We start from the raw sequence: 13,904 nt of genomic DNA on the forward strand, positions 1-13,904 counted from the left end.
CTTAAATTCAGAATATCTAATAACAGTAGTTAAATTTATCATCGTTTTCATCATCAAATGAAGTTAGAGAAATACACTAATCCCAGCAACAATGACTCATCTAGGTACTTTAATATCTTAAAGTAATTGAGGAAACATTATTGTTATTACTATTATTACTATTATTATCATTATTTGCTTACAGTTTCTGACTGAGAATACTCATCTTCTCTAGGTGATAAATGTTGGGAAAGGCCTTTTCTTCTTGCTTTCTTGCTTTTTATTTATATTATATCGACATGCAATATTCTCAGTTTCAGGTATACAACATAAGTTTTCAACATTTATATATCTGATGGATTGATCACCATCTGTCACTGTAAAAGTTACTACAATAGACTGTATTCTCTATGCTGTACAATACATCCCTGTAACTTATTTATTTTATAACTGAGACTTTGTAGCTCTCATTCTCCTTTACCTTCTCCATTCTCACCTACCGCCTCAACCCCCAGCCATCCATCATTTTGTTCTTTGTATCTATGAATCTGTTTCTGTTGTGTTTGTTCATTTGTTTTGTTTTTTTAGATTGCACATATAAGTGAAATAGTATGGCTTCTGTCTCTTGTTTGACTTATTTCAACTTAGCGTAATACCCTCTAGGTCATCTACGTTGTCATTCTTTCTTATGACTGAGTGAAATTCCATTGTATATATGCCACATCTTTATCTATTCATCTATCAGTGTACACCTAAGTTGCTTCCATATCTTGGCTCTTGTGAATAATGCTGTAGTGAACATAGGGGTGCAAATAACTTTTTGAATTATTTTTTTTATTTTCTTCAGCTAGATACCTAGGAGTGGAATTGAGGAAACATTATGCTTTTAAAGAATGTTTAGTGTTACATAATCTATCCTTCTGATGTAGGCATGCATTTGACACATGTAGTTGGAGTTAGATTCTAAGATATTTCATTTTGGGTATCAAAATGAAGTTAAGAGGACTGATCTAGAGTTAGACTGACCTGAGTTTAAATCCAGGCTCTCCATTAATTAACTGTGTCTTTGGACTAGTTACCTAACTTCTTTGAGCTTCAGTTTCTCATTTGTAAAATGGAGCGACAGTGACACCTACTTTATAGGATTGTGTAATGAAAGGTGCATGTAGGACACTCAGCAGTGTCGGGCACAATTAAACTGCTCAAATGTTAGTTGTCACATAATTTTATTACTTTTACACACTGATGTACGTATTTGGTGACCAGGCTCAATTTTTGAGCATTATCCATGCCTAAACCATTTCCATGATCCCTGTAGAGATTGAAATGATTAGCTGTGTGATGTTTCTCTGAAAGCCTCATTGTTGGAAGACTTTTGATAAGTCCGGTGTGTCTCAAACTTTTCCCAGACCTTTTTTCTAAATAGAGTATAGTACCTCAATATTTGAATCAATTCAGTGTCTCCTTTATGACTCTCCTTTCTATCTTACTCAACCTCCCTACCTCCACAGTGACCCAGAATTCACCATGTTATCAAGAGCTGGATTGGGATAATATAAATATTCTATATGGACCATAATAATCTAATACTAGTAGCTATAACTACTACTAGGTTTGGTGTTAGATGAGGCTGTCTCAAGCCTTGAGTGTACCTCTATAAAAATGGCATCATCCCTCATTGGTAAGAATTTTTTAACTGGAATTGTGTTGTTTGTGGACAAATGTTATAACTTTCTTCTCGATAAAGAAAATAAATTGGATGATATGTATTTTAGAATTCTCTTTTTAGCTTCTCTTAAGGTTGATATCAGAATATTGAATAGACTTCTGATATGCTAGGCATATATCCTGCATGACTAAAACCTCAGCACCAACTAGAATCCTCAAATAATAGGACCATTTTATTTCAGCTGACAGAAATTGTTAGATTTCATTATTAACTTTGTTGTCATTTAGTTATCAAAGATAGAGTTCCCTAATCATTTCAAAAGTTAAAGCTCTCTTTACATGTATAGGGGAAAATTCTAAGACATCATATTCATGAAATTATGTTGAGAAGATGTGTAGCACAGATGCCAGATGTAAATGAGATCAAACCTAAAAGAAACCAGTTAGTAATGGGAATAAAAACAAAATATCCTCAGTAACACTGGTGTAAATTTTACACTATTAATACTAACAGCACATAATGGTCTTTACTAAAACACTGAACTGGGAGTATATTTTTGTGATTGTCTAATATTAACAGTTATAAATCTACTTGAGAACACTTTTAGTTATAATCTTTTGTGCTTTGAAATTCAGCTTCAGTGAATGTTAATGCTGGTGTAGACATCAAGGACACAGGTTAGATATAACCTTTTGTGCTTTGAAATACAGCTTCAGTGAATGTTAATGCTGGTGTAGACATCAAGGACACAGGTTTATGAATCATGACAGCTCAGTTTTAAAACTAGAGCCAAACATATTGAGATAATTACTGACATGCAAAACTCAGAGCTAAGACTAGAACACAGTGGAACATGCTAGCTTCCAGAAATTCTAAGAATAATTAAGATTCTCAAATAGGGTGTGATAACAGATCGTTCAGTGAAACCAAAGTCCTTTGCAAACATCTGAGGGAGATGAGCATCGCCTACTGGGCCATAGTGTCATAAAGAGTACCAGTTAGGATTCTATTGCAAGCAAGCAACTCTGGCTGACTTAAGCAATGAAGAATTTGAAGGATATGGGAAGCTCATGAGATCAAAGGGAAGCTAGAGAATTGGAGTTAGGATAGAAACTCAGAAAGCTCCAGAAATTTATTAGGAATTGCTTAAGTCTCTTGCTTTTATACTTCCACTGGATTAAATGAACTTTCAGTTGTTTATCTTTAAATTATCCCATTCAAGATTCAAAATCCTAGAAGTGAGTGTGCAAACCCAGGTCAGAAATTACCCCCTGGCAGTCCAGGAGCTTTGAGAGAATGACCTTCCAGGAACTCCTTTGGCTTAAATGGTTTGAGAACAAGTGTCCAAATTACTGATTCATCAAGACTAAATGCAAAAGGGGAGCTGTATTTCATCCACAGGAAACTGCATATTGTGGGGAAGGTAGCTGGACAAACAAAATAATGAAAATGACCAGCTATAACTCAAGTAGGCATGCTGGCCGTTTGAGCAACATACATTACAGTTTGTATGGACAGACCTTCAGGGACTGCTTGGTCCAGTCTCATATGCTCTTGATGATGGAGTACTCCTTGACATGCCCTCCTTTTTAGCTAGTTGATCACTTTTTAACTTGTAATTTATTTTGTTCCAGGTAGTGGGTAGAAAAAAAATACAGTGGAAATTGAAGCATAACGTTGGTTTTGGTTTGATTTCCAGGGAATGCAAGCCCTTTCCTCTGATAGGCAGTTAGGGTGAAAGGCTGATTATTCCCCTTTCTTCTAGAGTCCAGTTAGGCTGGCCCTGGGCTGTTGCTTTAATAAAATGGAGTCGACCGCGCTTAGCCAAACCCTGTAATTAACTAGGAGGAAATATTTGTGTTGCAAGTTTATATGTTTGTGGTTCTTTATATTCAATTCTGAAAGGATTCTGGCATCCAGTCACCATGAGAATGCACGAGACTTCCAGCCCCTCTTCTGTCATTTTCTCTGCAAAATCTAGGGAAGGGAGATTTTCTGGCCTGGCAGTTGGTTTTTAAATGTGTTTCCAGTTTCAGTCACTACTGTCTGAGTGTTGACTGAATTCTCATCCCTGCAAAGTCTCTCTGTCTAGGCAGGCCTGCTCTTTCATGTGTTACATCCAGTCTCAGGAGTCTACCCCTGATATAAAAAAAAAAAAAAGTACAGAGGTTCTCTGCTCACCTCTGAAGGGCTTATTTCTCCTTGGAAGGAAGCTCATGAAGAATTCCTTGCATCCATTGCTCTTTCCTAGCCTCATAGAAAAGTACTATTTTAATTTTGTCTGGATTTTTCTTATTACTATGGGAGTGAAGATCTGTCTCACCCGCCTACATTCTAGCAGAAGAAATTGTGCAGGTATTTATTGTAAGTCATGTAAAGTTAATTTTCATCTTTATAGGTTTCAATACACACACATACATACATACACACACAGAGAAGGAGGGAGAGATCATGTGTGCAATGCTGCCTTGGGCAAAATCTCTTCTGCTGTGGGCACCAGTTTCCTTTTCTGTAAATATGAATCATAGTGTAAGTTTAAGAATTTTATGAAAATGTTTTGGAAGCTAGGAAGTGAATATGGCTGTAGGTTATCAGGCCCTTAGGCAAGTCATCTCTGATCCTGGGTCCCCATTTCCTTATCTGTACAATAATGGAAATACTGAAATAGATGTGCTTGTCACTAAACAGCACACTGAGAATAGTGGCACTGTTGATAGACAGAAGTAGGGCCCTTAGCAGTACTGACCTGATCATCAGAACTTCTAAAACTGGGTGGATTCCTTAGCTACTGATAGGTGTCAGCCTTGGTAAATGGATTTGTTATTTCCTTGGCTCTCAGAGCTGTAGCTTTTTCTTCAGTTGTTTACCTTGAATATCCAAAGATCTGGTACTTTATGTAATTCTTTTTATGATTTGAGAATAGGATGGGGGATACCATCTCTGTAGTGGTTGATGGGATTGATTTCTTCCATAAATGTAGGTTCTTGGTGAATACACCAAGGTCAATGTCGTGAATACACCATTGACAATGCCAGGTCAATGTCGCAGTTGTTTACATGAAATAGTCCATTATTATTTCAACCTGTGCTGAGCTGAACTTTACCTTTGAACTATTTATGGAAAGCAGGCTTATACAATAAATAGAAATCCAGATATTTCTTTACCCGTACCTTTTTATAATATAGTTTATAAGAATTTCACGTTTTAGTAAAATAGGTACAGAGCAGGTTTAAGCTTCTGAAACAAACCAGTTGTGTTTAAGAACTTTACCAAATAAAGTATGATATTAAAGTGTGATATTAATGATGCCAGCAATTACAAATACATATTATGACATTAAAAGAGCTGTGCCCATCAGTTTTTTGTTTATATATTTGAAGATAATAAAACTATTACTTTTTAAAACATTCTATAATTTAGATTTATTACTAACTGAGACTGGCTTTCCCTATAATCCAAATTAGGAGGTCTGTGGAAAGAGTAATAGGCTTGGGAGGGTAGGGGAAGATATCTTGGTTACAAAAGATAAACCATTGAACAATTATCGAGGCTCACCTAGGAAAGCTTGTTTTTCAGTTTGTCAGGACTTCCTTCTATCCACCACTCTTTGCTAGCCCTGTAGAAAAGCATTTTTATTTTGTCTAGGTTTTTCTGTATCAAACTAAAATGTCCAAACTCTAGCCAGTGACTCATTCATTTTTATTAATAATTTCAATATAATAACAATATAAGCAAAAATATTTGGTAGTTCTTTAGAGTGTATATTAGTAAATTGCTTATATATCACTTTCATTATTTGGTGAATGTGTATAATAAGTGGCCCAATACATAATAGTTAATATTGACCAAAGAATTAAATGCATACTGGGGGAAGAAATATCTACACAGCCAATTGTCGATTTATGCATTTTTGGTAATGGAGATATGCTTAAATAATAGAAATCTGTATCATTCAAAAACTCATAGGCAAAGGCTGCACTATTGTTTCATCAAACCTTTCGACATAAAGAACAGTTGATTGGTCTGGTGACCATCTAATTTCCTGATTACCTACCTATCAGGAAAATATAATGAAGATCAGTGCTAGACCTAATAGAAAGGAGGAAGATGAAGAAAAAACAAAAATGAATTTGCTGTTCTCAAGTAGCCAAGATTCATTTCTTGCAGGGAATATGGGTTGGAAAGAAATCTTGTGGCCTGATATAAGTGTTGATGTATTTATAAGTCCGCCATTTTCTGACCGAATGATTTATGTATGGCTTTCCAGGATATTTGCACACTGCCCTGTACAGTCTGGCATACTCCCTCAGCGCTACTTCTATCTTCATGTATTTAAACATTTTCTGCCCTAATTTGCCCTATTAATTGTCACTAAGGGCCGGCAAGTAAGAATCTGGGGAGAAAGAGGGAGGGGCAACAAGTGGTAGCTTTGAGTTGGCTATCACACTAGTTTTATTTGGAATGAGAACCTGTAGCAAAAATGTTCATTAAGCCTTCAGGACAGAAGGGAGGCAGGGACTCCAGGAAAACCCAAACTGCAGGCCTGCTTGAAGGTCACTAATAGTATGGGTGGAAACAGGTATCCTTTTTGCATGTAAAAGTAGCAACCGCTGAGGTTACCAGAGGTGTGGGAGTTGAAAAATAAACAAAACCATACACACAGCTGCTTCCAACCGTGGTGGTTAAACTCCTTGGGAGCACTTGAAGAAAAGGGGAGCGAGTCAGAAAAAAAAAAAGAAAGGTCAGATCCTCACATAGTGAATGAATGCAGGGGAGAGGTCCCTGAGGAACCTAGTCACCTCTGAAAATATCACTATCTTACTTGGCTGAGACCATGTGTCATTCATATCTAGAGGACAGTTTTTAAAATGAGCAAACAGCCTCTTAATTATGGGCTAAAAGGGTTGCTGCTGTTTCTCTCCAATTACATGGAGTCACAAAGCCCTCAACAGTCATGTGGTCAACCCACACCCAGTGTTATAGACAGAAAAGACTCAGCCTTCATTTTGAGAAATTTATTAAAACGAGAACAAGCATCAGTTGTACATACAAATAGTCATTTGCACTGTGTGGTACTAGAGCAGAAGAGTAGTTTTAAATATATTAAAAAATCACAAAACATTGGTTAAGGCACTACATCCTGTCTCATGTTTTTAATAAATATTCTGTTTTTAAAAAAAATTAGTACCTCTGATTAAATGAATCTAGGCACTATACTATTAAAGACAAGTATAGTTTGCTGTGGCCATTGTGTATTATTCTTAAAAGGACTTTTCATTAGCTAAAATCAGCATTAAAAAAAAAAAAAAAACCCGGAATATTTTAAAAATCACAGTTTTCTTTCCAGCTTAAGTCATCTTCCAGAGAGACCTATGTACAAAAGGTACTGTTTTTTCATATATCCCTTAGCACAAAGAATTATGCATAAAGTACAAAAAGATTGCCTCTCAGGAAGTAAAGCCATCAGAGGTTGGATTTTTCAGAACAGCATGAGTCTTTGGAAAAAGTATTTTTCTCAACTGCAATAAAATCAGCTAAGTTTAGAAAACTCTAAACTCTTGGATCTTTCAGCATCCAAGAAGGCTGCTTTGTAGTGTCCTCTGTTCAAGGAGCTTCATTAAGCATTTTGGAGAATCAGACTCACTCCTGTGTTGTATAGTGTAGGCAGAGCACCAGACTGGGAATCATGTGGCCTGGGCGCTTGTTCCGTGCCACTGGTACTTCTTAAACATATCAATTTTGTGTTTTTGTTACACTGCTCAGCAGCTCACAAAACATGTGCTTGTGCATCATCTAAGTTTGGTCACCTGTCAGATGAAAGGGTTGGATTTGATGTTTTCTGTGGTCTTTTTCAGTTCTAGCAGCTCGTTAATCTGATGATGTGAATGGTTTTTAGTTACAGTTGATGCTACTGCAGTCAGTAGGCACAGCCTCTTCATATGATACAATGACTACAGCAAAGAGGAGAAAAATTAACTTTCTATGACATTGCCAGATTGTTTGAGCCCTGAGTGCAGATCTTTCATCAAAGCACTCTACACTATTTAAAAGTCGCCATTTAACTGGAGTTATATTATTCACAGAAGTGCATTAAGACTTCTCTCATTAGACAATATAACTTTCGTGGCAGATGTAGGTTGCATAGATAGAATTCTGAGATTAAATTCACATTTTCACACATTTGGTTTTTCCAGTCAGGTCATACTTCAGCATATAAGAGATTGAGCAGTAAGGCTGTATACAGACAGACATGAGGTGAAATATTAGGAAGATTCTTGTTGTGAGCCTCACCTCATTCAGGGTGAGATTTTTTGTTTTTGGTCAGCTGTATAGAAGAGACTGCTCTTCTGATTAATTTTACTACTGGTATGTGACATTGGGAGAGTGCAGGTTGGCAAGACTTAGGCTGGAAAATATGCTTTACTTTTTGGCAAGTAAACTAAACACATGGTCAAAGCTTTAAGAAATCTGGGACCTACCTGCTTAGATGCAGCAGAGAATACAGATAATTTCATTCTGAAATGATAACAATATTGCTTTTACCTGCTAAGATTTGGTCTTCAGTTTGACTATTTTATGTGTATACTGAAGTCGACTTTAAACTTTAGACATAATTTTTACCTCATTATAAAACACTAAAATCAGTCATTGAGAAACAATTTGGATACAAAGCATCTCATTACAAAAATAGAAAAGGAATCAAAGAACATGTCAGAAAGTTAGAAAGAAACTCTGGAGCCAAGAGCGTTTAGTTGTTCTTCTCCAGGGACCTATAATAATCTGTCAGGACTTTCCACGCTTTGGGGGCCATGAAGCCATCTGGGGGATTTTCTCCTTCTCGAGCCAGCTTCCTCATACGAGTTCCTGAGATGAAGTCAAACTCGTTGTGCCTGTCACAAGGTAGCAACAAAGAATTCTGTGTAGGTAAGTAATATCTAGCTTAAAAATACCTGGAGTAGGTTATGGGTTCTTAGACCACATTTTTCCTTCTGTGAAATGCTGCCTCGTCTAAAATGGCAGTTCAGTAAAGGAACTTGTAGAAGAAGGGGAAATAATGACAGCTATCCATTCAGTATTTACTGTGTACCTGATCTATTCATGGGAAGTAACTTCTTTGCTCCTTGTACTTCTATGAGTTCTGAGCATGGTGAGTGAGCTGTAAATACTCATTAAAATCTTTTTCTGAGTTGACTTCCTTTCACTTAATGTGCTAGGCACTCAGTTCATGCTCAAGGAATGTATGTTAAAAAAATATTTTATGGACCATCTTCTATATGCAAGCGGCTGTGCTATAGCTTTAGGGAACACAAAATATGTAAGACCAGATCTTGGCCTTCAAGGGACTCCCATTCCAATTAGGGGCATGTGGGGATGCACTGGGGAATTTTCCAAAGGGCCAGAATTTGCCTCAACATTCCAGTTGTACAGATGTTGATTAAAGAATTTTCCTCTGAAAACCTACCTTTCTGGATCATAGAAGTCCATGGCTTTTTTGGCTTTGTTGTAGGCAGCCACTCGGAATGGAATGATTTCCACGGAAGTGAGGCCGGGGGCCATGCTCAAGACCTTGCCCCCGTGAGTGGGTTCATACAGATCTTTCTTGGTCTCAGGGTGGGGCATTCCTGCAGGGTCCCGGCCCACAATGTAGAAATTAGCCCCTGCAATCATCCGGGACCTGCAGTGCCACTGGACCTAGGAAACACCACGTTAAGGGACATTGCTGGTCATCACTGGCCAATTCTGCGGGTTCCTGTTACAGAAACACCTCTATTCTGCTTTAAAAACAATTCAGTAATGAGGGCCAACTAATAATGACAAGAAAGCCAGTGAGGTGTCTACGACTGCAAGCTCTTATTCGTCTGCTTGGTTGTGTTGGGTAGGACAGAGCTTTAAAGATAAGAATCCTCCCTCTTAGAACCTGGCGTTGTATTTCCTCTTCTCTCCAAGCAGGCTAGCAGACCAGGAACACTCGGATCTTACTGTTCTCCAGAACTGTGAATTTCACTTACCAATTCCCTCCCTATTAAGAATAAATCACAGTTTAAAGAAGTTACAAACTCCATTATCTCTTATCTGAATGCTAATAAATGAGCTAATTACCTTTCATTGCAGACATTGATTCCAATTCAACACAGCATTGGGATTTCAAAATGAATTGTCCTCTTTAAAGCTCAGATAGAAATACAGGGGGTGGAGAGGAAAGCTAGGGGCCTTGGAACTTTGATCTGGTTGAAGAGAACTAATTTATTAAACTCAGTTTGGGTTTGGGGTATTCCAAAGGGTTGAGACCCCTTCAATTCATACTTCTGCAGCCTTATTCAGATCCATACACTGGTGGTGCAGTGGGACAAAGAGAGTCTCTGTTTGATGGGCTCACTGTGTGATGAAAGGGACACATTAAGCTTTTAAAGATATACCCCGTGAGTTTATAATGTAGTTCACAGAGCAGAGAGAATCACTTAAAATAACTGGAACTTCAGAAAGTGAATAGTAGGTTAGGTGCAACTTGCCCTAAACCCAGTTAAGTTGCCCTATCTACCTCATTTCGGATGCCAGCTTCCATATTCTCAAAGGCAGTGTATAACAAGTTTGATTTGACATTTCTAGCATTTCGATAATCACTAAATGGAAACATAATTAAGTTGGATAAAGGAGACTAGAAGATTTCAGAATCTGCTCATGACAAAGATCTCAGAGACTCATTTGCTCTTCTAAGTAAAATCTGAGCCTGCACTTCTGAGTCCCATCACTCAGCTCGGGGAACGGCTCACCTCTGTGGGGCCAGCATATAACATGGGAGATGGGAAGATGGCAACAATGGTTGACTTGGGATCCAGGACCCCTTCCTCAAGCACAGCTGCATGCTGCTTCATCCGCCAGTCCAAGGGCACATCGTCATCCTTGGTCCAGCCACCCAACGGGTGGAGCAAGAGGACTGGGTACTTGTAGCCCCTCTCCAGGAGCCGGCGGCGGGTGTCCTGCATCAACAGAGCATGGCCATTGTGAACAGGATTGCGCAGCTGGAAGGCAAACACCGCATCTGGGAAAGGAAAACATAAAAGCCAATGTCAAAGAAATGGCAGTGTCACTTGACTGCAAGAACTGAAAGACACAGCTATGGTTTTTCAATGCATTCATATATCCACTTGCTTTTGATAAGCAGCTGGAGAATCCACCAGAGGCTTTAGGGGTGTTATTCCAAAGGTACCAACCAATGTCGGACTGCTTAGACAGCAACAGGACACAGAGGCAGGAAGCCCTAGAGGGTTCAAAAATGACTCAAAAATGACTCAAAAATGAAAACATTTATGGCCAGGACCTTTCCTGCAAACCAAGGCTCAGGCAGGGGCCTACATTCATCAGTCTTCTAGTACCCTGCTCCAGTCTCACTTCTCCAGGAGGGTGATTATGATGAACATTTTCTGGGACCCATGCAAGGTCTCAACAATCTAAAGATATAAAAGATATTTCATCTTCACTTTAAGGAAATTTTTCAAAACTACTACACTGAGTGATGGACTTCTGAGAGTCTTCATTTTTCCTTCTGGTTATGAAATAATGTATATCTATTATGGAAAACTTGGGAAATACAGAAAAGCTCAAAATAGAATATAAAAATCACCTGTAATCCTATTGTTACTCTTTCTTTCTCTTTTTCAAAATATGTAAAGTGAAAATTTTCCCTCCCCTTGGTCCAGCTCCATCCCCAAGACGTTGCTGCTGTCATCAGACATTTCTTCTATACATAGAAATAGGGTTTTAAAAACAATTATTACATTTTATTTTGTTTTTCAAAATTATGTTCTATGTATTGTTCTGCAGTTTGTTTTTTCATTTAATAAATATACTTTGGGTTTCTTTATGTGTCAGTGCATATATTTTACTGCTTCATAGTATCCAGTATAAGGATATAGTTCAACTTTATAAACTATTTCTGTATCAATAGAAGATGTTTCCGGCTTTTTAAAATAAACACGCTGTTCCTGATATCCTTAATTCTGTAATCAGAGGGTGGCAAGGATTAATAACAAATGCATTAGAGCCAGCCTACATACCAGCATTCATTTCTTTACATTTCTGTTTGAGCTCTAGAGGTGTCAGGCGGTATTGGTCCAACCCATCGTTCCACTTTATTCTCTCCAGCACCAGAAGGTCTCCACCAACCAGCCAATCCCCACTTTCCATCACCATCTGGAAAGATAGTCATTAAAAGTTGTCGGTGATTAATATCGATTTCTGTTTATCTGAAAAATTTTATTTCTGGACTAATCCTGGGTTACTGTTGAAGAACTGCCTTCATTTCTTCAGCATTTCTAGCATGGTATTTATCAAACTTTTTGGTCTCTCAACCCCTTTTTGCTCAAATAAATTATTGAGAACCCCCAAAGAGTTTTTGTTTATGTGAGTTATATCTGTCATTTTTCATATTAGAAATTAAAACCGAGAAACTATATAGACCCAGAGGGCTGTGGTGACATGGGGCAAGGATAAGCATAGAAAGAGAAGGAGGGGTTGGCTGCAGGCCAAGAGCCGACTCTCCACACTCCACTACATTGTGGTGTGGAACCGAGATGTCTAAATTTGAACCTGGCCTTCCAGATTGTTATCAAGACATCGTTGTCAAAGTGGAAAGATAGAAATATCTTACTTAAGTTTATTAGTTAGATCTGTAACTTTGAAAGATGGTATGTGGGCTTCAGTTTGTATTCCTTCTCTGGGACCCACAAATCATAGGTGTGAGACTGGTGTGAAGAATGGTCAAAGTAATGAAAAAAGACCATGACAGTTTCAGACGCAAGGAGAAAAGGTTAGCACTACCCTTGACAAGACCCTTGGGTCTGATGAAAGACACGGTTTAAGGCATTGTCACCTACTTTGTGTCATCTAACTGTGGTTTTTACATTGTACACCTTAAACTTACACAATGTTATATGACGGTTATATCTCAGTAAACCTATAGAAAACATGACAACCTTTGTTTTTCTATAAACTTAAATGTGTTCCATATGATGTTGCCGTGCAGTCGGTTAAACTTGGAGCAAGTGTCTCTCCGCACTCATTGAGACATTATAGAAAGTCTTATTCCTCAGAATGGTTTCAACAGCCCTTTCTCTGATCAGATTCCGTAACATGGCCACCTGAAATGTCAGCAGAGGAGGAGGAGGCAAGAGTAGGGAGAGACAGCTGATTGATTTCAAACGCCTAGTCAGAAGACACCAAGGTGGCGATAGTGTGCCTCTGATTCCCAGTCCTTGTCACGGCCAGATATTAGGGTTTATAATGACTTGCCATTCCATAGGGGTTCAGGGAATGGGGACAGGGGAGTAAAATAGAGCCGTGGTTCTCAGCAGTGGGTGATTTTACCTCTCCTGGTGACATTTGACAATCTCTGAAGACAATTTTGATTGTCCTGACTGGGGCGGAGGAGGGTGTTCTATTAGCATCCAGTGTGTGGAGGCCAGCGATGCTACTAAATATCCTACATTGCGCAGGACAGACCCCCAGCAAAGAATTATCCCTCCCAAATGTTGATAGTGCCATGGCTGAGAAACTTTGAGTGAAGAGTGGTCGTGCAAGCGATTTGGCGATGTTTTCATGGCCCCTTTCCGTGCTCAGGAAAATCATTTAACAAGAATGTGGTCAAATACCAGGTCAGAGAATAGGTCATAATTGAGCTGAATCAGTAGAATGAGTTTCCTAGGTAGATAAGGTAGGAAATACATTTCAGCCCCATTGATAACCACACTCAAAGCCTTAAATTAGAGGGCATAGTCCTTTAATTTGGAAAGGTCAAAGATCAAGTTTGGTATCCAAATGTGACTGGAGATGGAGAACCTGTTATGCTGTAGTTTGAGGAGTTTGAATTTTAGATTGAAGACAGCAGGGAGCCATTGAAGGATTCCAAGCTGGACAGGAATGTCAGATTTGTGGTTTAGATCTTTCTACACATTTACTTTCTCCTCACTGCTTAGAGTTAGATTATAGATAAAATTTTGAAAGATTTAAGACCCCAAATCCCTGGAGTGCAGTAACTCATTCTGGACACTGGGGGTCCACCCTATACTGGTTCTGTGGGTGAAGCCAACATTGAACTGATTTCATTCACTACCTATCCTAAAAATGTCTCTGTCTGAAGAGCAATGCTGAAACTGTTTTTGATATTACTGGGATAGAGAGAGGAAAAGGGCATCTCTCCAAGGTGGTTTAACTGTCCCCAGAACTGGTCCAGCTATCAGGAAGAGAGGTCCAGTGGCTC

The 13,904-nt window shown here is 38.5% G+C and overlaps 2 protein-coding genes and 1 pseudogene across 4 annotated transcripts in view; 2 read left to right on the plus strand and 1 right to left on the minus strand.

The window, feature by feature from the left end:
- ATAD1 (ATPase family, AAA domain containing 1) overlaps positions 1-11,045 on the plus strand; it is a 57,019-nt gene extending 45,974 nt beyond the window's left edge. The window contains exon 9 of the mRNA XM_011361619.2: positions 10,256-11,045. The gene's annotated coding sequence lies outside the window, so the exon portion shown is untranslated. The remainder of the gene's footprint in view (positions 1-10,255) is intronic.
- The window catches only part of PAPSS2 (3'-phosphoadenosine 5'-phosphosulfate synthase 2), a 66,386-nt gene continuing 59,130 nt past the window's right edge, over positions 6,649-13,904 (minus strand). For all 3 annotated transcript variants that reach the window (XM_011361616.2, XM_023531462.1, XM_011361617.2), the window contains 4 exons: positions 11,704-11,839; positions 10,420-10,688; positions 9,111-9,340; positions 6,649-8,538 (listed from right to left, as the gene is read on the minus strand). In XM_011361616.2, the coding sequence (XP_011359918.1) occupies positions 8,397-8,538; positions 9,111-9,340; positions 10,420-10,688; positions 11,704-11,839 (777 nt within the window). In that variant the 3' untranslated portion in view covers positions 6,649-8,396. The remainder of the gene's footprint in view (positions 8,539-9,110; positions 9,341-10,419; positions 10,689-11,703; positions 11,840-13,904) is intronic.
- LOC111740813 lies at positions 12,434-12,548 on the plus strand (annotated as a pseudogene).

The sequence above is a fragment of the Pteropus vampyrus genome, unplaced genomic scaffold (assembly GCF_000151845.1).
Source record: "Pteropus vampyrus isolate Shadow unplaced genomic scaffold, Pvam_2.0 Scaffold68, whole genome shotgun sequence".
Classification (NCBI taxonomy): Eukaryota; Metazoa; Chordata; class Mammalia; order Chiroptera; family Pteropodidae; genus Pteropus; species Pteropus vampyrus.